The sequence below is a fragment of the Papilio polytes genome, unplaced genomic scaffold (genome assembly GCF_000836215.1).
Source record: "Papilio polytes unplaced genomic scaffold, Ppol_1.0 DF823991.1, whole genome shotgun sequence".
NCBI classification, from domain to species: domain Eukaryota; kingdom Metazoa; phylum Arthropoda; class Insecta; order Lepidoptera; family Papilionidae; genus Papilio; species Papilio polytes.
In genome coordinates, this window is record NW_013525213.1 from 2,501,620 (window position 1) to 2,527,783 (window position 26,164).

Sequence of the window (26,164 nt, forward strand, 5' to 3'; positions counted from 1 at the left end):
ACGTGCGAGTGAGAATGTCCGTGCGAGTGAGAGGGAATGTTGGTATTAGATTTTTTTCCAATGATTAGACACGAAAATAGATTACGTCTTTATTTTAAAATGTTGAAATCATAAAGGGAATAGTGAAATTACGATATATGTTTTTTTATCATATATTATTAAAATGAGACGTAATTTTTTTCGTGTTTTCGAACAAAGATATATTTTGTTTGGGAGGTTGGTTGTATATTAGATCTGATAATCTAGACAGATGGGTATCAAAGAATCTCAAATGTGCTTTATATATTTAGTTAATTGCCTAATATCATGTTATATACTCTGTAGACAATCACTTTATGTCAATGTGTAATTAAAAACAAAACTCGTAGCATTTTGTGATATATTTTTAAAGAGGAATAAAAGCATAATCAACTTAATGGACTGATTTAATATACATATTTATAAAAGCTATTTTTTTTATTAAAAAAAATGTGTCGTAAAAAAATATAAGCAACGGAAGAAAAATTAGAAAAATCTAAAATTATTTTCCAAAAAAAAAAATTAGTCAAATCAGGAATCTGGTAGTTTTTAGTAGTTTTCTCTAAAGATACTTTGGTAGACATTTTAATGGTTATTGTTTGTTTGTATTGTTATATATACATTTGTTTGTGATGTGTGTCAGAATATATGACATGTAGTTAGGCCGGACATATGTGTGTGTATGACTGATCTATGTACATGATTGTTCTAACTTAATACAATAGTCAAAATAACCATTTACCGTTCAATTTCAAATAATTTCACAAATTATAATATTCATTTCTTTAATATGGCAGCTGGTTTGCATTTATGATCGTAAACAATTTGAGGTTACGTTGTGTCAAAAATCCCGCCATTTTACTGACAGATAATTGCATTTTCGAATCTTAGTTCTTTGTATTAGAATGAACTGGCATGTTTTTTCTAACTGGTGCGAACCTAGTCACAGTAGATTAGGTAAAACGCGTTGTTGCCGCCTGTGACGTACGGTCTGAGTTGCCATGTACACGATACTAGATTATATATACGATTTTTTTTTAATTTATCGCATTTTTGTTTGTTCAATTCAATCATGTTAAGACTGGAAATGAGAGTTCTGTGGATTATTCTTTGTAACACTCTGGTGTTGCGGTAAGCTGACATTGTTGACGAAAAATTGAAAAAAAAGCTCGATAACCAATTTAGATTTTTTTGTATAGTAAAAAGCAACTTTTAAGGAGAAATACGCACAATAATGAACTAATGAATGTTCCAGGAAGTTGCAAGTTGCATTTTATTGTTCAACTAACAAAGGCCGGTGTTGCCATATTTAATGTTATGTGTCAGTTTACCCACACACGAGTTTAGGGACTGTAGTGTAAGTGAATTTCCGTTGTGTTCAAAACCCCAGCCGCTACAATGTCGCCTTATTTATTTAAAATCAAAATAAATAACATTTTTTATCTGTAGAAGTGTTTTGACAGAAGTTTGACATTTGGAAATTTATAGAATCTCATCTTTAAAGCAGCAAACTTCTGTTTTGACTCTACTACGATGTAAAAATAACTCAAGTATAATGAGATTGTTTATTTGAGTCCGAGATCTAGTTTGTATAATTGTGCAAGATTTCTTAGTCAACAGTATACATTTCTTGTTTTTATATCCAATCAATTTATCACTCGGATGTTGTGACATTTCGATGCACAAGAGGCGTATAGCAGTACGATAGTTTCACACGAGGGTAGCATGACGCAGAGCAGCAGAAATTGCAGTATTGATATCACTATCAAAACAGTACTGTTCAGACAATAGTAATGTACTCTCAACTGCTCTGTCTCTGCTGTATCTTCACGGCAGCGCTGAGTGAGGTGGGCAGGCGTGCTGCTTTCAGTTACAGCATATTGTAAGTGTAAGTGGGTTTTGCTCAAACGCGTGTGAATCTGGCGACTTCGAGTCACGTGCAATATATAGCATAATTATTATTTTGTTTCCAATAAAATCATATAAAATTCCATTGTTTTCTTTTTATTTCACTTTATAATAGTCTAAAGTCCGATCAAACCCTTAAATGTATTCATACATCAGTATTTTCTTCCTTACACAATATACTATTTTGAAAATAACTTTTTTTACATTTTTCTCTTGACTACAGCTATGTTCAATTTACTACCCGTTTCAATTAATGGCATTTAAAAAAATGGAGTTGTAGGTCTAGGAAAAGAATTATCACGAATATTAGTGTTTGGGTGCGATCTCAGGCAAAAATAATCAAGTATTAAATATTTTGAAGTATAATTGAAAGAGACAAGATCTGCCAAAAAAATTCCGCATTCTGTTCGATTTAGTGACACGTTTACGAGAAAGTATTCGTATCGACTCCTATTTGTATATGTCCCCGTACATTTCAGGGCGACGCACAATTCTTGAAACCAGTACCTCTGTACTAGTCTGAAATAAGTTATTTCGTAAAATTATAAGGCGACATCTACGTAGTGAAATAGTTTTAGACGACTATGGCGCCCTCTATACACATGAATTGATATCCCCGTAAGTATTGCAGAAGCAAAATGTTTCTGAATGTGTTGATAAGAGGAACATTCTTGCACTGTTTATTGATTTATGCGCTAGGGTTTTTTAATAAAACGTACACGAAGCTAACAACAATACCATTTATTTGGTTATACAGGTTTTTACATGTAGCAACAATTACGATTATAGGATTATATTGGCTAAATTCACATATGTAAGTGATCGAAAATGTTTCACGTTAATACATCTAAGACTAAAATTTCCCGAACGCTCTAATATTCAATAAATTTTAATAACATTCAGTGAACACAAATTCAACTACAACACGAGTTATACATGGAAGACATTGAAAGACGTTTTACATCAATAATTTAAATTTTAAAACGACATTGATAATGCAAGTGTATTTTTTTATTCTCTCTATATAAATTTAATTTAATAAAATGCATAAAGCACAATAGTAATAAAAATGTAGCAACACTTAATTCGTTGTGCACGACGCCATCTATTATTGCAACTATGACAACAATAAATGGCAACGTTGACGCATTTTTACAAGCTTTTTAAAGCTTTAATTGTATACTCAAATATTTAAAATCACAATAAATCTGTGCAAACTACAAAACTAAATAATATCTAAATTAAATAAACTACATATTTACAGTTTAACGTTTATAATTTGACAGATAGTTTCATTCGAATTTTGAAATTATTATAGTTAGCTACTTCGATATTCAATAGTTACTTAAATATACCAAATTCTACATAAATTAGTTAAAGTTAGTTAAATTATAAATTACAATATGCAACTTACTGCCAACAATATATCTCAAGCTGTAAACAGTACCCACACGCACATTCTTAAATCTACATTTTCTATCATCATTTTCACATTTTGTATTAAATATACAGAAAACTTAACAAATACCTTAATTTACATTTAAATAATAAAAAATTAAATCGCCTAAAAATACTATGAACAAGAAAAATAGATACTAACATGTGAAGATCACATCAAAGCACAACATTGCAAAAAAACAATTCTAGCGTTAACATACCTTTATATTTGGATATTTTAACATTTTATAAATATTTTTATATTACGAGTCAGGAATACTTTTTCACCTTCTAACATTTCTATATATTTCCACTGTTTATGCAATTATTAACAAATAGATTCTACAATAAATTAATTCCATTCTACCATTCATACGTCTTATGCTTCCTAAAAGTGACAGATGAAAAAAAATCAAACTCTATTCGTACTTAAATTAGATAATTTCAAATACTCCAATCTATTAAGATACAGAACTTTATTTATTTGTGTATTTTATTACATAATAATCATAGATCGTCTATACTTAAATTATTAACGACACTAACTAACATTTAAACACGATTAGAACGTTCATATTGTACGTTTAACAAAGTTCAGTTGTTCTGAACTTTGAAAAATGTACTTCGAAAATACACTTTCATAATCAATGTAGACTACGATAATAAATATAACATCAACTTTATAAAAGACGGCTGCTCTCTTGCGGACAACTGACTACGTCAATATTAGACATCTAGAAATAAATTATAATTAAATGTAACAAAAATAATACAATAGTCAACACAAATGTAATATTTAACAAGGAAGTAATAGCAGTGATCGTAAATGTTTAATATTCTAGCAATTAGAATCTAACTATATGAGTGAATAAATGGGATACATTATAAATCTAAATAAAGCCTAGTATGAAAATACCGCGTTGAGTTTCGAAAATATTGCTTCATATGATCTCGCTAAACAGTGTAAATTTTCTAATTAAATATGGTCTAAAGTTATTATAAAATGGGTAAATAATATCGACTTTTCGTACAGGAAGAATACGATTGAGCATCTCAAACGATTTAACAGGTTCTAAATTTAAAAAAAAAATCCTTGACATAAACTATAGTTGTTTATTATACAGACACGACTTTCATTAGAGAGTTAATCCAAGAAATAATAAAAGGAAGCATAGACTAGATTTATCTTTTACGGCCTTTTTCGTTTATAAATAATGAAGGGATCACGATAGACAAAAGTCACAGATTAAAAATAAAGAATAAAAAACCGGTAACGATATAGATAATAAATATAGTGATGTGTCTAATCGACAACGATGTCCTGTCCGAGGCGATCCATCTCAGAGAGCAGGAAGTCGACATCGCGCTCAGTGACGGCGGCGGAGGAGATGATGTTGCGGAAGAAGTTGGGACGTCTGTCGTCAGGTTGGTAGCCCACCATCAGCGTGCCGGACTGCATCATGCGGCCCTTCAGCTTTGCGCACACCTGGAAAAAAAAATATTGCTTGAAATATTTACTAACCTGAGATTAAAATATAGACTATAATTAAAATATACCACTATAGAAATCGAAAATAATGTAATTCTGTCAGTCAGGGAACATTTTATTTAACAAAAGAATATAAAACATTCAAAGCGAAAACTGCATTCATCAGATTCCGTAAAGCATAGTTCTTCGTATCTCACCTTGCCTAGCTTGATCTCCTTGTCGCGGTTGTGGGGGAGACCACGGAGCTGCTTGGGCAGGTACCAGAAGGAGACGTTAACCATCTCCGGCTCCAGGATGAGGTGGAACTTGTCCGGCTGCTCGCGGATGCGACGCACCATGTACTCCGACAGTTCCATGAGACGGTCCATCAGGCGCTCAAAACCGGACGTACCCTGGACATATAGAACTTTTGTAAATTGTGCTTATTTATTCATAACTACGGTGACTTGAATTTCTATTCGAACAACACTATAGAAGACAGTTATAAGCCACAAGTATTCGTATAGGTCGCACTATTTTGTGTCTATTGTCTATGATGTATTTTTGGACAGAACTATAAATATGATAGTACATCACTATACACCTTTCTATTTCTATCAATACCTTGCCCCTCCACTGCAGCCAAAGCTTGAAGATGTCATTATGCCTGCCGCACTGGATGACCTTGTCCCCGGTGTCATAGCGAGGGTCATAGATCTTGTCCGTCATAAACAAGTATTCCGCCGCCATCTCGTTGCAGCTCAGCAAAATGCCCTACAAACATGGAGATAAGAAAATCTTCTTAATTTCTTTCAAATGAAATCGTTTCGATATACTATACTAATATTTTAAACAGGAAATATTTTTGTTTTTGTATTTTATATCCTATGTATTGAAATAACTCCAAAATTTCTCGTAATGGGCTATTTTTTTTAAATATCGCGTGAACGAAGTCGCATAACTAGTGCATAAAGCTTAAATTCAATGTAAATATTTTGTTGCAGAACAAACATCTGCCGGAGACGATAGCGACACCCTTTACTAAAAATATGAATTGCAAATTGTATGTTTGTTTGAAAAGATTGATATTAAATTAATATGATCATAGACAAAATTTATGAAGTTTGATACACGTCGAATAATTTTGTAAACTATTGTCTATAGTATTATTAGTTGTAATTTTTTTTGTCAAATATTTCAGTTTGCTTTTACGATTACATTTTTATTTTGTTTGCATGTGAGGCATCTTTTAGACTATAACTATATTTGTTTTAAATCATTTATGTTTCGTTTTAAATCATTCAGGAAGTCATCCAGTTTGTTGTATACTGAAATGTAACTTATAAGCCACTGTTAAGTCAAAATTGCGTTACACAGAAGTGGCTTATCCTAACAGCTAAACAATTGTAGAATTTATTCTGCTTGTAATAAGGTAAATATTTACTCGGTTTCGTATAAGTTATTCTGACAACATTATGCCTTGTAAATGTCAGTTCAATATGCGGAGCAATAAATTTGCAGACCCCGCCTTCTCGGTTGAATTTGGCCGTAGTGTTGTACTTTGATTTATCGATAACTATAACAATTCATTTTATTTTATTGTATGTTTACTCTGTTGAGTTTAAATAACTTTTAGAAGGGGGTTTACCAATTATCTTTTTAAATTTAGGGCATCAAATAAGAATAGCTTATTAAACAACAAAGATTTTGGGTTGCCTTAAAAAATATACTGAAGCATATTTGGTTTTATAGGAGATTTTTTAACTGCTATATTATAACTACAATGTTCATTCTTTTTTCTTTAATTTTAAACAATATTTCTTACGTAAAAGATAAGTAAAATGCAAGTATTACTATAAGAATAAATCAATGATTTTTAACTCTAAAGTGTAATTTTGAACATTTTTCGTAAATATCGATATGTTATGTGACATCACTAAAGCCAACTGACATCGGCACGCGGCACTTTTAATTAAATTCCTCCCGACACTTACAAACATATGTTGCCAATTTCAGCCCCAACCTTCTTTCAATATAGAATACAAAAACGACTCTATCTTTAGTTAGTAAGGTTTAAAATACCTTTTGCTATCAGAGGTTCTGTAAATAATATTTCGTATCGTTAAACGCAGGGTTTGCTTTTGTAGCTTGCGGGAGCTTTCGCTTCCAACAATTAGCTTTTAATAAAAAGCAACTCAAAACATTAAAGACAGGATTCACAGTACTGTGCTAATATGTTTTTTATTGTTTAAGGTGACAAACGAACGCGGCCACTGGAATTCGCCAAAATAGCGAAGCATTTTCGATTTTGTCTACCTTTAATCACTAGATGATCCTATGCTAAATTCTCTTCCTTTTACGCACGTAAAGGGGTGAAAAGGAAAAGGAAGCTAAAATTAGGCCTTCTACAAACTTACTTTAGGTTTTTTTCATTCCACGCGGACTAAGTTGCGGGCAAAAGCTTTTTCACTTCCTTTAGGCATAGATGCTTGTCATGTTAATCGCTGATAGGTTTAGGACGAAATACCGATGCCTCGACCATACTACGAGAAGGACTAGGATAAGATAGTGAAGAGATGAACTTGTCTCACTAACCTCATGGCGGAAGTGCACGGTAGAGCACTGCAGCAGCGTGCCCATCAGCTTGTGTGGGTTCCAAGTCACCGAGTTCGCTCTGTATAAAAAAATCTAATTAAGTAAGCAAATTAATTAACGGCTTTCAACTAAGTAATAACATCATATCTAGTCATAAGTTAGTGATTTACCATGTATTTAATTATAATATTTAAATTAAGCTAAATCGATAGTTTTTTTTTTATTTAAGAACTCTTTTCTTATGTAACTTCTAGTTATCGTATCTAAATAAACAATTAAAGACGAGACTCCGAATAAAGGAGAAAATAATTGTAATTTTGTCACTCGGTTTCAAAATAGACCCTCATCTTTCACAAATGTCTACAATTTGTGAGTTGCGAGTGAATTTAAGTAAAACAGTGTTTTATCTTCTATTGACACAGTTGCTCCGTTCTGCATACGTTTTAGGATAATCTCCACTTTTCAATGTTTAAGGGTCGGTGTGTGAATGCCGCCTATCACACCGTAGTGTAACACAAATCGTGTTTAGGTATTTTTTGTACATTCAGTAAATTAATAGGAATATCTAACACTTTGAAAAATATTCATTTATCTTATTATAAATGTTTGTGCTTATTATCGTTTGATTAAAATAATTAAAAATTAATAAATAGTCAACATTTCAAAATCTGTTATTAAACGTCGAAACCGAACGTATTCGTTTTAATCTCAAGGGCTTTGTATCTTAAAATGTTTTAGGAAACTACTAAAATAATATTAATAATTACGTTACGGTGTGACAGTCAGCCTGTTTAAAACACACCCGGATGATAAACGAGCGCAGCCGAGAGCGCAGCTATGTCGCTCGGTCTTTTTTGTTTTTTTGCTAAGAGGGTGCGAGTTTTAATTGATTGTTGGAGTTTATGGCTGATAAGGGTGGCTTAGATTGACGGATATACTGTGTGGGGCTCGCATCTGAGGATATAGTAAGAAGTAATTCTTTTATTTTTAATTAAAAAGTCAAAAATAATAGTAAATTATCAAAATTCGCTTTCACTTTTGTTTACTAATGATTAATATTTAACGGTTTCACGCATCTTTAATCTTAATGTTAATAAAACCATTTTAATATCAAATGAATTCAATAAAAATATTCATGGTACAAATATAACAAATACAAAAGGATAAATAAAACATTTGTTAATATGAGGAAAATAAAGCTAAGAGAGTGCTACATTCGTAGCGTCGTCTACGTCTTGTAGCCATGACATGGAGTGACGTGCGAACTTTCAGGCTGCGCAGCACTGCGCCAGATGAGAGCTTTTTAATCCCTTGTATAGGGCTGCCACAAAATTACATGTTTTTTTCTGTTCTCAAATCTTGCTTTAAGAACTTTTATGTTAGTTACTACGAATTTTGTTGATTCTTTTCGAGTGTTATATAATAAGTTTTAGTTACTTTATTAATAGCTTAACATTCGTAGAACATTTTCTAAAAATAAATCTTTTTACATAAATAATATCATTGCCACTTAAGAAGCAGAGAAGCAGTAGTGTAGAGATAAGATAGATTAATTATTCAGCAATCGCATGGTAAAGATTTTTTGTAATAAGAGATGCCAGCCCTATCGTACATGTGATACGGTCGGCGCGCAAGGCTGTGCGAACGGATTTCCCTCCCCCTTACCTCCCGCCGCGCGCAGAGCATCGGCATTTAGCAGCCATGATTGATGGCGGCTAATGGCGGGAATGGAGGATTAATTTGCTGAGCGGATTTAGATGTACTTCAGTCTCTATGGCATATAGCTCGAATAGGGCAATTATTATTTTCTATATTCAAGCCTAAGAATAGCTACAAAGGAAGAGGAAGACCGAAGAAAGTATTGATGGATTAAGAAAGGAGTGGATTCAGATATGACGGCTGATAGAGATGTATGGAAGAGCAGCACATACTGTACCGACCCTCCATAAGGGATAAGAGCAAGTTAATAATGATTCAAGCCTAAGACTGAATGAAATGAAAAAAATGCTTCTGAATACTTACCGCTCGATACCAGTAAGACGAGGGTGACGGTACTTCTTAGAGAACAGGAGACCTCCTCCCCAAGCGGCCTGTGAAGAAACTTCTTGTTATATACGTCTTATAAAACAAATACTCTACAACTATTGAGTTAACTTACATCAACGTGCATCCACATGTCATATTTCTGGCAGATATCTGCGATCTCGACGAGGGGGTCAAAAGCTCCCAGCACGGTTGTGCCCGAGGTCGCATTGACGAAGAATGGCACCTGTATTGGCAACACCATTAGCCATCTCAAAGAGTTTTGAACTCCCGAATATCCGACTCCAAGGACCATGATAAATGGAATTGGAAAAAGAACGCCGATATTATAATTACCGTACCGCTCTTTTCATTGACTTCGCTATATCATCAAGAGCAGGCACACAACTTTGCCTAAACTATTTTTAGGTTTGTGGACGCTCATACAGAGACTACGTTCAAATACCACACGAATATTGACATCATCAGTCGTGATAATCAATTATTTTGACCCTAAATACTTACGTTGCCGCGATCCTTGTGGTAGCGTACCAGGCGCTCCAGTTCCGTCGGCAGCATGCGACCGCGCTCATCGGACGGCACGCACACGCAGTAGTCGGTGCCCAGACCGCATACCGAGGCGCACGACTTCACAGAATAGTGGCACTGCATAAGAGAACATTTTCGTTAGTTGAACAAGAATTTGATCTTAGGAGAACTTATCGGTTGTAATTTCACAGTAGAATATGTGACCTGATCGGAAGTAAACATGACGAGGTGTCCAGGAATGCTGGAGAGTCCCTTCTCCTTGTACTGCGGGAACTTGTGGTGCCGCGCCGCTAAGAACGCGTACAGGTTCGACACCGAACCCCCTACATTAGATAAAGTTGCATTATTTTCTTTTCTCTTTCTCCATTTATACCTTATGATGGGCATTGGCACAGGGACAGTTGCTTCATCCTCTAAATGTGATGTGAATCGAAAAAATGTGGAAAATATATAAAATACTTCAAATACCAATATAGGGTATATTGGTAGCTGTCCCTTCCCCTAGATTAAGTCTACATCATCTTCTGATGATGCCCTTGCACCATATTTTATCTATCAATTCCAGTTTCTCACCCGGTGCCAGGATAGAGTCACCGCACTTCCAGCCGATCATGGAGCGCATCTTCTCGAGCACGACATTCTCCATGAGGATGAAGACGGGCGCGATCTCGTAGGTGAACATATTGGTGTTCGCGGCAGCGGTCAGCCACTCGCCCGCCAAAGAGATGATGTCCAGCCCGCACGACAGCTGGTTGAAAAAGTGCGGGTGACCTGACACAAACGTCAACATTACTTTCAGGATTTTTCTTAATAAATCGATACTAAGATACTAACTTAGTGTCCATTGCATAACAAGCAGGCCACAATCTTTTAGTATTTGCAGCGATGTAATTTGACTTTCCATCATACTTATTTTTTTTTTGAGTTTGTTGTCTGCATAACTGAACGGCTCTGGATGAAATTTGGAAAAGATGTTATACAGTCTGGAAGAACACATAGGCCACTTGTTTCTGTTTTTTTTTTTTAAACCACGCGGTCTGAGACACGGATAAAAGCTAGTCGTTTATAAAAAGCATAGACATTTATAATGTCCTCAATAAGGTGGGTTTATGTTCGACCACAATTTTAGTGGTTAATACAATAAATAGAAGGATTTGATTTGTTCAAAAATCTCTCTTATAGTTTGATCTGGCTATAAACAGTTTGTTGTTTGTATTAAATGTCCACCGCGCCGTAACCGGAAGTAATAACGCGCGTCGTTGCTCTGCACGATTGTGGAACATCCGGCGGGAAATGATTTCACCGCTAACATTACATGTTGAAAGCAACATTTTTTCACTTTACCCGTTTTGTTACAAGTATAAAGTTTTGAAGCAAAATGCTCTTAATATTTCTTTTATTTAATCGATATCTTCAATTTTCGTAATCATTTAATTATTACGTGTTTAGTTATCCACAAAAAGACCCTTCTCTTTTTAAATGTCCCCGGAGGACACGTCTCTATATTATTTATGTGTCAATCTTCCCGCCTTTTCCGGCACAGATAATATTTTGTAATATTTCGTTTTCAGATAACAGCAAGGGTGATGGAGTATAAAATTGGGGCTTGTTTATGTATTTTTTACTTAATACGGATCTTCATGTTTATATATTTAATAAATATATCTTTTGAAAAGATTTTAGTAATATTAGTTAATTATTTACCAAATCATTAAACCTAAAATTAAATCACACTTTTGTTAATTTATTTTCTTAATAAAAAGAACAATGCGCACTTAAATTGATAATTTCTATAACTAAAGATGGCAAAGTTATTAATAAAATCGCTTAAGGCATAATATAATAAGTTATCTTTGACAGATACAAAGTAAAAAAAACTACAAAATGTCTAAATGCAAAGGAATCGTTTGACTATGTGGTTAGTAATCCCTGTTTACCCTTCTAAACGACGGGACGATAGTATTTGTTTTTTTATAATGTAATAATGAAGTGCTAACACAGAGGCGGTTGCGACGGTCCCCAGGGGCGAACTATCACGCTGCGCAGCCCGGGGTGGGTAAACAGAATTAAATCAAAACTGACGGGAATTTAAATAATCTGCATTATCCTCTAAAATGTTATCAATAAAGGAAATTTGTTACAAAAGTTAAAACGTATTTATCAAAACAAAAGGTCAATATCTCTTTTAACAATAAGTAATAAAATAGTACTGGAATAAAGACAATGAAAGAACTAATAAATAAAAAAGATATTTTCCGTTCTCATAACATTCTTGAATTAAAAACTATTCGAGTAAACAAACATCCGAAACAAATTCTATAGACTACGGATGAAATATAATGTTTGAATTATAAACTCTATATAAATCAGAGTAAAGTTTAAATTCATTTCATTCAGTTATAGATGGGGCTGCCACAACAAAAATAATATTAATTCGTCAAGAGGAATTTAATATAATCCCCTCGGTGCGCGGCCAGATGGGGCCGCAATTAATTCGGGTTCGCCAAGTCAGGTGTTGCTATAATTCCCATTTAATCTGCATTTTAGAGGGCAGCACTGGTGTAGGGAGATTTTTAGTGTAATGTGTGTTTGTACTAAAATTGGTTGTTTAATTTTTATTTACATATGATTAGTTTTAGTTAAATTTAACTTAATGTAGTTATTAAAAAATGTCTGATATTTAGTCATGATTTTGTTTGTAGAAAATATGGTTTTTATGTTTTGTCTTTGAGTATTGATACCAAAATTATAGTAAAGGATAGCGTTATATTATCTCGCCAGCGTGCTATTTAACTTCTTAGTTTCAATGCGAAAGTTTGGATGGATGGATGTATTACCATGTAACACCGTAACCACTGCATGGATCTAGAAGAAAGGTATAGATGTAGAACTTAGTCTGGAAGAAGTCATATAAGCCACGACAACGACGCCGGGGACGACAGCTAGTCTTACTAACGTAATCTTTATTGAAAAAAACATAGTCTTAGTATAAACCTTTTATGACATATCTTAACGGCACGTCATAAACAGAAAATATATCGGAACAGATAGCCCTTGACACAAGCACTCTTCGAGTCAATACAACAACTTTTCAAGCCCACTTATCTCGCACCGCAACCATCCCACGGGAACGTCCCCTCTGTGCCAGATACATTTCCTTCCTATCCACAGATAAACAAAAATAACGAATCATTTCAAACTCTATTTGAAAAGCCATAAGAGTTAATAATCACAATGATGTTTAACACGTGGCGCGCTGTCAAACTGACAGCAATCAGTCGCCATTGTGGCTGCGTTCCGTTTATGCAGAATTTAAATTGAATTATAAAAAACGCAAGAAGTAAAGGCAAGAATTGCAATACCAGTTGCATACAAATTATAGTGTGTCTAAATAATTTAGATTAGTTTGACAATTCACTTCAAATTGTTCGCTGCGTATTTTTGTTGTCACTACGATACCTGTCTATTAAGTACGGCTTTGTCTTCATACAAATTGAATTCCATACTTCATATGCGTCATTTATCAAACTTATATCGACTTTTTAAATTTACCTTTTGAATATTTTCTCACAGCCTTTAAATTTCTTTTAAACTCTAGACTTATAAATTTATAATTTTGCTAATATATTACGTTTATAAATATCAAACTATAGTTGAACATCTCCTCCATTGTAAACTTCATCCCACAAAGCCAGGGACTCCATAAAAATCAATCCATAACTCCAAATCCTAATCTATATTCAACAATGGACGGACGGACAAGGGGATGATCTATCAAACTATGTTAATACGGGTTTCAATAGGACGGGAGATTGGCTAGGAGGCGTGCGGGTAGGGTGACCATGTGAAAGAGAAAAAAATAATAAGAATCCTCGTTTTAATTAAAAATCTTGCCCATATTTCATTACTGTACCGGAACCGATGTTTGCTTTTTAGCTTTTATCTGCAAATATTAATGAGAGCAGGCGCACACCTTTGACTATACGTCGTTGTTCGATTGTCGATTGTTTCGCAGCCAATTCAACTGTTTAGTTGAACAACTAAAAATCGAGTAGTGTGCCCACCTCCATATAAGGTCATGGGAATCAAAACGAGACTAAACATTTGTGCTATAGTTTAGTTTAAAATGTGCGCGCTCTCTGAATGTCAATAAATTACAGTTTAGCACTAATTTTAAAGAGCCAAAAACACAGAGCGTAAAGTTGTGGTTTGATTTTTTTCAAAAATGATCGTATCAATGATACAGCTACTGATACTGATCTGATGATACTACTAAAAATGTGGTCACCCTACAGCGGTGGCTTAATCCAATGATTTGCGTGGCATTAGGGCCGCAGAGCCTCTTGTAAATCAAGGCGGGTGCTGTATCGGCGCGTTATGGCGCACTTATTGTTTTTACTGCTTAGGGTCTCTGCATATAAATGGCTAGATAGATTTTATACACACGAACGTAATAAAAAAGTAAAGCTACGATTTTTTATTGATCCTCGTAGCAAAGCCTACGAAGAGCACAATTCGTAGATTGTTTACGAAAATTGCTACGTTGCTAATATTCTTATTTGACATTTAATTCCGCAACTAAACAAAATAATGTCTAAACTTCAGCATTATTCTTGAACTTTCTAAGTTTAAAATATACACAAAAAATATACAACTTTGGAGTTGTTTTTATCTTGTAATGATTTATGAAGTCAAAGCCAAAATGAGACACAAATAAAAGTCTAGATATAAATATTAAAAAAGCATCGCGTTTTTTGCTTTCCTTTGTATTTCGAATCATCATTTCGCTCTCAGCATCCGGAGATTGTCTCTGAATGGGAAGATCGATGCCCCACCGGCGTCGCCCGCAGCCGGCAGCGATTACATACGCGCGGCCGAGCGTGTGATGCGACCCGCGGCCCGCGCCACTCTACACGCACCCTAATCTCGCACATCACAGATCTTTGACGGACGGATCATTCGGAATGCTTTTGTTTTAATAGATCTTTGATATAATAGCTGTGCGCTTTGTCGATGACTCTACCTCCCATTAGCACCGACCACTTCCCGCGCTTGTCTTCTCTGCAGTTAGTTAACATGACGTCATAATGCCATCGGCAAAGTTTCTGTGCATTAGTATAAAAAATGTTCGACTTTTAATTAAGGTTGACGTATAGGTATAACTGTGCTGGATTATATTTATAACCCAAAAAACGTTTTAATGTTTCTTTACGTAATTATGTATTCACAAATAACTCTTCTCTTGTTGTTGGTAATTAGATCGTTGGTGTTATAATTTAAGAAAACAAGAAAGGTCCGCTAGAAAATGGTAACAAGTTGGATCAATTTTAACTGGCTATATGCCTTAAGATACTTACATACATATAACAAAAATATAATTAGAACAATTATATAAATTGGATGTTATTCATGTTACTAAATGTAACAAAACATGAAATTAGTATCCTAACTTAAGTTTCTGAGCACGTAGCCAACAATATTTGCAACTAGTGCTCGCAGGAGCCGAGGGATGCGGGGGTAGGGCAATCAGGGTGTATTGTATCCGAGCCCCGGAACCGGCATCAAACAATTCAATTATGTCCACAAATGGTCCGCGATGATCGCGCGCCGTTACTTACACTTGCCCGAGCAGAATACAACCTGTTTGAGGGTTACTGCATCCCGCTACTGTTTTACTACTAAGTTTTGTTGCTATTTGAAATGGAATCTCTCCACTAATACGAAGTATTTTGTCTGAAACTCCTCAAGTCTAAAATTAGCTGGTATTTTGTTTGATATTTTTATGCAGCAAAATGTTAACGAAGTTGTTCACAAAATCATAGTCTGTAGACCGTGGGTAGGCTCGAGTCAGCTTTCCAGTGAGGAAATAAAACTGACATGAAATGTGGTAAGGAAGAAATGTTAACGCCAACTCACCAGTCTTCACCTGATTCTTGAGCGTGATCTTACAGTCCTCTAGCAGTTGCTTGAGCGGCAGCGGGTGCTCCGGCAGCTGCAAGTCCAACATCTTCTCCATCTCCTGTGGCATCTTGAACTCCAAGATCTAAGACAACAAGAAGGATATTCAATAATTAAAGAGAAGAATAAAGTTAAGTGTCAATACTTGTACTGGTAACAAAAAAATTTTTTTAACCATACCAATATTGTTCTCCTTTCAGATAGTAATGAAAACTAATAAGTCCCACCTTCTCGTTCCTATCGTTGACCTGCTGCACATAGTCCAGAAGGACATCGACGACGCGCGCCAGGAACTCCCGCGTTTGCGCGTTCGCGTCTTCGCGGTACGGTAGGATGGCTACGAAAAAGGTTTACAATAAGAAATTTGAACTTCAAAGAATATACCGCATCTTCGCTAGGTTCAGATTTCAATAATTGAAAACTTTATAGCAACACGTAGAACATAATGCTACGGAGAGCTAAGCGTTTAAAATAAAGATAAAAAATTGATTTTAAACTGCTTTTTCGGTGTCCCGAGTTTTTTTTTTCGTGATCTAAAGATGTATAAATAAATGTTTAAATGCTCAAACAAAATGTCTTATTGTAAAAATCTTTTTAGAGATTCGTAGACATCGCTACGTGCTTTCAAAAGTTTGAATTCATTGTCGAAGCTCATCCAGGCTTGTTCCGTAAGCTTTGTCAGTGCTTATTCCTTTTGTTGGGGAAGCAAGGTCTAATGTCAGTGTTAACCCCTCGCCCGCTGCTCCGAAAGGCCTTGATTAAAAAGTCGCTGCTTTCAATAACAACCCCTACTATGTTCAACAATTTGAAATGCTAGGGTGACTATGTAATAAAAACGTAAGTATTATAAAAAGATATCAATATGTATTTTAAATTACTTTGGAATTTTATTGCTTAGGGTAACTCGTAGCTGTAGTATGAAGGCGTATATTGTTAGTAATTAAAAATTAATATGAAAAAAAAATGGTGTAGTCTTTACATGACATGATTAAACAATACAAACTTTAGGACGATTTTTTTTTCATACCAAAATTATGGCCACCGAAGTTTAGACACAGTTTTCATCTACGTCATATTGTAATAACAGTCAGTCCACAGATGTCTTTGATTTGTTATTCGGACACACGAAGGGGATATCGTAATCAATTCTAGTATTTGTACAAATATAATCTAGATAAATATGATATTAAATTCTATAAAAATAGCTTTCATAAGTATTAAAGTACCAAGGATAAAACAAGCATTTTATATTTCTTTTTGTTACAAAATTTACCAGCGACCTTTGACTAAACTATCGCACATCTGTTTCATCACGCTTTCATTTCTATGACCTTATATGTACACTATTCGATTTTTAGTTGTGCAACTAAACAGTTGGATTGGCTGCAAAACAATCGACGATCGCACAACAGTTGTTAGTGAAAATTATGCGCCCGTTCTAAGACTTATTTTAGTATTGTAATTCGTACTTAATGTGGAAAACAACAAAATCACTTTACATAATCCGACTTACTAAGTGCTTTGCCCTAAATCTGTAACCCTTGCGCCGCCGACGTATGGCGTCATAAGCCCAGCTAACATTACCTCCACTGTCAGATGCAATAACCCCTCATGAATCTGTCTATATCTATACTAATATAAAAAGGAAAGATTTGTATTTTTGTATGTATTGAAATAACTCATAAACGACTGGGCTGATTTTTAAAATTCCTTCAACGTTAAAAAGGTAATTTATCTGTTAGTAACATAGGCTATATTTTTGTTATGTTATTACGAAAATCCTGAGATCGAGTGCAGATTTATTTTTAATGTTTTTACAAGAATATGCAAAAACATAAGCACTAAGCCTTTTTAAGAAAACATTTCATAGTGATATTTGAAAAAAAGGCGCAATTCTAACAGCTTTTCTCTGAACAAATATTGAGTGCCCCATTCGAAGGGTATTTAATTGTGAAGCATTACATCACATTCCAGATGTTGCTCTCAACTCCCGACATTTTAAATACATACAAGCGACATTGAATCTTATTAGGATTTATTAAGGTTAATTTTTTGTTGTTTTAGTGAAAAGTAAAATGTAGGGAGAAAGATTTGTGTGAACTTGTGTTTCTGACATCGTAAGCCGATTGTCATCTCGATGTGCTTTTTGAGAATATACCCTAAAAGAAAAATATTCTTATAATACCATGTTTTGGAATATAAACATCTCATAACGAGGTATGTTAGAATTACTATATACTTTATCTATTGCAAAATGTCCAAGTAAACTGAAATTTTGTTAACAAATTACTACAGTTTTCCATAGTTAAGGCTACTAACTAGTTAGTCTTTTTGGAATACAAAACATTACCTTTTCGGTAAATTTCACGTTTTTTTTGTTATCGTCAACTTTTGAGATTATTTTTTTAATTAAAACAAAGCACCTTCTACTATCCTTGCAAAAATTAAATATCCATATATTAAATCCCTTATTTAGCATTTTAACCATTCGTACATTCCTTTACAGGCATCGCTACATTTGAGGAATGCGTGGAATTTCACTTAAAGCATCCCGGGGGCATTACCGCGCACTACAATGCAAAAAGCAATAACACAGCTGCGCGAGGGTTGATGGCATTCTGTAACGATTGATTAAAAATTGAAGAAGAATATTTTAGTTATTTTAACGGATAAATACACCGTGATGTTAATTTTACACATAATAAAAAAAAATACACTTAGGAGAAACGATTGATAGAGCAGATCTTGTGGGCTTAAAGCGGACACACATATTTGACTAAACAATCACACGAGAGTTGTGCGATTGTCGATTGTTTCGCAGCCAATTCAACTGTTTAGTTGCACAACTAAAAATCGAGTAGTGTGCGCATCTTCATATAAGCTTATAGGAATCAAAGCGAGTCTAAACTGTTGTTCGATACCAGTTGAAGGTGTGCCCGCTCTTAAGCTAGCGTTGGATAACGCTTAGCATAACTGTTACTGTAATAACAGCTACTAGATAATAATCAGATAGGAAGTATAAACTTTAATATTTACATTTAACTACTTGTCTATTAAAGAAAGAAAGAGAGAAATCCGTTAATTAAAAAAAAAGAAAAGAGATTCATTCGGCTTGTGCTGCGGTGTACACCGAAGCGCCGGTTTTTAATGAATCCTAAAACACAAAACGCAGTTTTACAGAATAGTAAAAGAAATATATATTTACTAAAATGAATTAATTTGTTTAGCAAGGGCAGTACCAAAACAGTGCTAACGTCCTTGTTATCTTCTAATAAAAATAAGATGTCTATACTCCGCTGTACCATTGAGATCCTTTTAAATAAGGGATTTGGAGTAAAACCGGGCTCATTACCGCGGAAGAGGACGGATCAAGTTGTCCCGAGTGCGGGCTATTTATGACCCCAGCGGCGGTCGGAGGGTTGGCGCTAAACTTGACTAATTATTTTATAGTAACTTTACTACGTATATATGTTTTACGTAATATTTTAATAGTTTAATCATAATAATATTATAAATTCGAAAGTTTAGACAGATGTTTGTTAGAGTTTGTAGCCTGAACGCCTGAACGGATTTTGATGAAATTTGGTATAAATATAGAAGATAGTCTGGAGTCTGGAAGAACACGTAGGCTATTCACTTTTCTCTTTTAATTCCACGCGGTCGGAGTCGCGGGTAAAAGCTAGTTATAAATAAAATAAAACGCTTTATGCTATGAAATGATTAAAAATAGTTAACCTTGACTGTGATATTTAATAATTATTAGAGTATTTAACAATAGAACTGAATTCGTTAAATGATGTTTATATTTTAACTAGTTTTCGCCCGCGACATCGTCCGCGCGTGATTAAAAAAAAACAAAAACAAGTAATCTCTGTGTTCTTCCAGACTACTCTCTACAACCATGCCAAATTCCATCGAGATCCGTTCAGAGGTTTAGGCTACAAACTCTAACAAACATCCATCTATCCATCCATCTAAACTTTCGCATTTATAATATTAGTATGATAAGAAGTAAGATTTTTTCTTTAATACGTGAAAATCGATTTAAATTTGCTTAAACTTATCAATTAACAAAAAACATGGAAGATCACTTCCCCGACACTAATCCTCACACCCTTCTGTTAAGGGTGAGTTTTACCCCCGCGTGTGGCGCAGTATACTAAGTTATTTTCGAACTTTCAATGCGGGTATGTTTAAACATGACATACCAAACTTAGAATGATATTTAAACACTGTTAAACATATTTTTTTATAAAAGCTAGGAAATAACTATAAAATCCGATACAAGTTACGATATATGATTGGTTACTTTAAGAGCGCACGCACATATTTAACTATCGCATATTATTTAGTCTTGCTTTGATTCCTAACCTTAAGTGGAGGTGCACACTGTAATTGATTTTTAGTTATGCAACTAAACAGTTGAATTGGCTGCGAAACAATCGACAATCGCACAACAGTTGTGCGATAGTTTACTCAAAGTGTACGCACGCTCTTATAAATTATTCTCGTTGTATCATTCAAAGTAAATAATCATAAAACGTAAATCCACCCCTAAAGCCAGAGACAAATAACCGCAATCTCTTTAGTCTATAGTCGTAAATAAAAGAAAACAATCAGTGTCTATGGGCTATGAGGCGGGCGACTCCCAGTGGCAGCGGTAAGCCCCGGAAATAAATTATGCCGCGCGGTTCAAAGCAAAACAAGATAAACTGCAAATGTTAGCACTTTTATATTATAGTTTAAATACGTAGTACATTTTAGTTAAATTTTAAATACTATAGACAATACATTATAACTAAAATATGCCGTCGAGAAGTCAAAAATAATGCAGCGATCGATTTTTCATCTAGCGTTCCTAGCTTCTACTCCTGGTTATGTACACAAACACAGCTTAGTTCATACTGCAAACAGTTTCTACATAACTGTTATTTAATAAACTTTCAATATTGAATCCGGTTCTTTTAAAATATTAAAATTTTAGTGCATCCATCTGCCACAAAACATCACATTACGGGTCAAAAAAGTACAGTGATTAATCACTGTTCATTCCGCTGTAGCACTTAAAACTGTCACCAAGTCGCAATTAATTATTCTGGTTATACAAGCGACAGAAATCAAAGCGAATTTGCCACAATATAACATTTTGATTCAATTAATAATGTTGAAGGCAATAACTTTAGCTCAATAAAAAAACTCACGAAACTTATTATAAATTTATTTCCGATATAACTACTAGGTTTTATAGAGTGATGCTACAAGATTTCATGTAAATTTCCTTCAAAATAAAAGATTTCGACAGCACAGAATTACAAAATACAAAAATATTTTCTATAGGACTACATCTATACCAAATTTCATCGAAATCCATTTAGCCGTTTAGGCTACAAACTCTAACAAACATCGATCCAACTAAACTTTCGCATTTATAATATAATTATGAAGTAAGAAATAAAATTGATAAATACATTCGTGCAGTAAAGTGTCATATTACACAATAATCCTTATCTCTCTTCCTCTAGATGGCGTTACGTCCGCGTGTGGTCAGGAAATGACGCGCGCGAGCGTATAATGTCGCAATCATGGGGCGGATTGAAATCCGATACGCATATATGTTACTTCAGATGTAATCGTTTTAATAGAAAAGAAACAGAAGATTTATGTTTAATAATTATTATGTGTGAAAGGGATTTAATTACATTTGTATTTTATGTCCTTGTAACTTGCTGTAATTAATTTATTGTTAATTATATATTTAATGTTATCATACCAATATTATAAATTCGAAAGTTTAGACAGATGGATGTTTGTTAGAGTTTGTAGCCTAAACGGCTGAACGGATTGCGATGATATTTAGAATAGATGTAGAGGATAGTCTAGAAGAACACATAGGCTACTTACTTTTGTTTTTTTTTTATTCCATGCAGGCGGAATCGCGCGCCAAAGCTAGTGTATGTAATAAAATATAGACGAATAATACAATAAGATTTTTATTTTTAATTTATTATTGTTATTTATACTTACAATCGTAGTACAAGTTGCCGACGGCCGATGTCAGCTTAGGAGTGCTCTGACCGGAAAGGGACGCCATCCTTTCTCCCTGCACACAATAATACATTATATTAGTTTTATGCATTAAAATATTAAATTGCATCTCTTTACAATAATTTGAAAAGCGATCAGTGTGAGAGTGGGCGCACCTTTGAGTATCGACCAATTCAACTGTTTAGTTGCACAACTAAAAATCTAGTTAAGGACCTAAATATAATTTTATAGGAATTAAAGCGAAACTAAACAGTTTTGCGATAGTTTTGTCAAAGATGGGCGCGCGCTCTTACTAGTTATATTGCATTATATTCGGCGTGTTGATGAAGCAACTTTTTTTTTTAATTCATTTGAAAGTAGTCGATATTAGTTTATTAATTTTATTTTTGAATAGATTATTAAAATACAGATATTGCTTCTTTTTATAAATGTAATCGGTAGAGTTTATTTATATTTTTATGGTGATAATTGTCTGAATTAAAAACCTAGTTAATAATAGTTAAAGCCAAATGATTTATTTCGCGTCACATTAAGTACCATAATAGGTGTGGAATTGTTGTTAATTTAAAGTTAGCAAACTAATACATAAGCAATGGTTAATAAATAAAATCTCTATTCTACAGCATTGAATATTAAGCAAATTAACCGATCGTGCTGAACAAAGAAGTATGAAGCGAAAAATCAAAATGGCAGCCAAGATGGCGACTGAAAATGGCGACTATAATGGATTTGTGAACGAACCAACTGGATATGTTCAGCTATTTGCTTGCAGTACGAAAAAAAGCCGTCCAAAGTTAGCTTTGACATTTCGCTAACTTCTAGTTTTGATATTTCTAGTCTGTAAACAGAAAAAAAAATATCGTTAATTGAAAATTTACTTTGATTCCGAACGGCTTAATAAAATCGATTTTATATCTTTAATGTATTTTAAAATATAAAAAATTATAATGACTTTCGTGCGCGGATGTACTGCGCATGTGCTAAAAAATCCATATTGTTACGTCAAACATACAGATAAAAACATTAAATATATGCAATCTAAATATTTCAAAGTATTATAAAATGAATATAAACGTGAATAGCGTATTCTAAATCTAATAAACTCTACATATACTACAAAATACATAAAATACATATATACAAACCTTAGTGGAACTGTTGCTAAACGATGTACTTTTAATATATATATTGTAAGTTTTTTTAGTTATATAACCACTACTTGTAGGATATATTTTTAGTTGAGAAACAGATTACTATATGAGAGAAAGGGTCGTTGAATAAACAATTTAAGAACGAACTGGGTTCGCGAGATTTATACTTTTCGTATATGTTTAACATATATATAAGGATTTTTAAGGAATTATTATATGTTGAACAGCTGCTGCCTCTTCTGGGGCAGGTTTGGAGCTAGACTGAAAATCCAGCGAAGGCTTTCAGGGGCTGTGCTCGGCGCACGCGCGCTGAAAAGGTCGTAAGGTGAGCGGGTTGTGTGGAGGCCGGTGGGGGGCTGGTCAATAACGGGAAACAGGTCACCCCCATCCCCAAACCCCGGGCTTAATGCATTTATGGTTCAGTACATAGATATCCATGTAGCGCAAGTTCTATCTCATCGCTAATAATTAATTTAACTTTGTAGCGCATAGACATTTCAATAGAACGTCTCGTTGTTAATGCTGTTTTATTAAAAAAAACTTAAGGTATTGATTAGAATATTTATTTAATTCTTTCATCTTAATAAATAGTTTAAAAGCACACATTTATTTATTAAATGGGAATAAAACCATAAGCTAAACTAGATTTGTATAAATTACTAGCTGTTCCCATGCGATTTTAGCCGCATAAAATTATGAAAATTTTAATTTTATTGTTTCTTGTATTTCAAATTAATTATCCCCCAAGATTAATAGCGTAAAACGTGTCGTAGGAGTAGGGCTTTTTATTAAAGAAAGAATTATTCAAAAATATGGTGTGGTTGCTGAGATCCTACGCCACAAAGTAGTGTAGGTTTACGCTTTATTATTATATTATTTATTTATAGACATATATATTTATATTATTATAGATTAATAAATTTTCGTATGAAAAAAATATAAATAAACTAACACATATCTTTGAACACTATTGTTAGCCATCAAGAGTCGACAGAATTGAAAATGACAGAACATAACTATGCAATTTTATTTAATGCCTACGTCAGGAACAAAGGCAGTGGTCCTCGCCCACGCAACACCCGCCCGCCCACGCAACCTTCGCCCACGTAAGCGAGGACTGCAAATAATACTACTACCTTAAATTACGACATTAGTTTTACATAAGTAAGAAATTGTAAAAATAAAGGTACACACGATATAAAAATGTTAATAACGAATATTTATTCTGATTTTTTTTTTAATGTGGAAGAAAAACAGGAAATTTCCTAACTTACTACAGCCACTTTATTGTGAATTGGCAAAAATTTACTGTGAATTGAACTATTTAGTTAAATTATTACCCAGTTTTAACAGTTTGGCCTTCAGTGAAATATGTCTGTTAGAACTGAGAGTATGTAGCTGGTTTTACGTGTTGTAACTGACATTCGCTACAGTTTTAACTGACGTCAGAAGAGAGCGTCTATCGCGAGCTATACTGCTATGAATTTAATCCTAAGTCTTCTTTTACTGACTAAATTCGATCGACATAGATATATAAGTTTAAAAAGCTATATTATTAAAACCACTAACAGAAATTCTCACAATTCAAGAAGCTTGATTCAATTATGATATGAGCAAATTGCAAAATTCTTAAGCCGCCACACTGCAAATAACTTAAAACTTATCATATTTCCAGAATATTATCAGCGGCAGCGGCATTTGCTTTCAACAATGTCACCCCCTACTCATACCCTGGGGGTTCCCCCCATTCCGCCCAACGTCGTCCATTTTGGTAGGGCGTATGACGTCCGTGGGCGTCGGCACGCCCCTGCCGATCGATACAGCCAGGCTTACGGTTGCTCGTAATTATATCGTTAATGTCATATTACAAATTTACGATTTATATTACATATTATATATTATTATATATTCATAGGGACATTACATTTGTTTTATTCTTAGTTTTTTAACGACACAGTTTCTTTAAATCTAAGAAGTTTCCATCTTTAAAACTAAAAATAAAATGCTTTAGTTATACGTATTTTGTAGCAATGTTTGTCTGTTATTAACATTTTGCGATTAATTGCCGTTGTGTAACAAAATGAAATAAAACAGTAGTTAACTATAATAATGATAATATTCATTTGATTTCAAATATCAAAGATTCAATATAGTACAGTAGTAGTATATACTCGTATTAGTAGTAATTATTTTTACATGGCTGGCCGGGAAAAATTTTAAATTAAAAATACTTAGAGTGGACGCATAGCTTTGATTAAAGTATCGCACCACTGTTGTGCGATTGTCGATTGTTTCGTAGTCAATTCAACTGTTTAGTTGCACAACTAACAATCTAATAGAGTGCCCCACCATATAAGCTAATAGGAATCAAAGCGCAACTAAATAGTTGTTCGATAGTTTAGTCACAGATGTGCTAAGACAATATTAATTACTTGAGAATATTCTGGTTACTTCAACTCAAGTTACATACGCATTTACTTTTATCTCCTTTGTCGTAATATTGAAAAAATAATCAACACCAAAGGTAATCTTCCGGTGGCTAGAAAATCAGCACCAGGTGTCATTTGATAAACGTTATCAGGTAAAAGCTTGTGGAAAGCTCGTGTTGTGCGCTATCTCGAGTGCACGATTTACTTGCACAGAGTAAGAAAAACATTAAATGAATTCTATTAATAAATTTTTGAAGCTACTTTTAAAGTGTGGTAGAACAGACGGCAGAGAATTTAATGCCACAAAGTTCTTGTAAACACACACTATTTCGTGGCGAAGGATGTCAGAAATCACACCATATTTTTGAATGATTCTTTTCTTAATAAAAAGCCCTACTTACGACACGTAGCACTTTCTAGTATTTTTTCCACTCTTTGTTATAACCATAAGGGATAGGAAGAGGAAAAAAATTCGATGGAGATGGAGAAAAGGAACAGTGCATTTTTTTGTTTTTCTGAAATCTGTTCATTACAAATTCATTTTTAAGACATAACTTGAATCGCGAATTATGTTGTTGCAAGTT

The 26,164-nt window shown here is 33.9% G+C and overlaps 1 protein-coding gene across 1 annotated transcript; it reads right to left on the reverse strand.

Moving 5' to 3' along the window:
* Positions 1-3,562: 3,562 nt before the first annotated feature.
* On the reverse strand, positions 3,563-24,899 carry LOC106101286 (glutamate decarboxylase). The gene is made up of 13 exons (XM_013280452.1): positions 24,882-24,899; positions 21,980-22,055; positions 16,183-16,292; positions 15,914-16,040; positions 10,571-10,768; positions 10,202-10,320; positions 9,974-10,114; positions 9,585-9,695; positions 9,449-9,516; positions 7,427-7,505; positions 5,456-5,605; positions 5,050-5,244; positions 3,563-4,849 (listed from the first exon to the last, which is right to left on the reverse strand). The coding sequence occupies exons 1-13, from the start codon at positions 24,897-24,899 to the stop codon at positions 4,667-4,669; spliced, it is 1,575 nt and encodes a 524-aa protein (XP_013135906.1). The 3' UTR covers positions 3,563-4,666.
* Between the last annotated feature and the right edge of the window lie 1,265 nt (positions 24,900-26,164).

What these genes read in the sequence shown, in the direction of transcription:
- LOC106101286 (XM_013280452.1), bottom strand. An exon ending in CGGCAACTTGTACTACGATT is followed by an intron (nt 16,293 to 21,979) that starts GTAAGTATAAAT and finishes CCTTTTTCGTAG; the next exon opens with CCATCCTACCGTACCGCGAA. An exon ending in CAAGAATCAGGTGAAGACTG is followed by an intron (nt 10,769 to 15,913) that starts GTGAGTTGGCGT and finishes CGTTTGTGTCAG; the next exon opens with GTCACCCGCACTTTTTCAAC.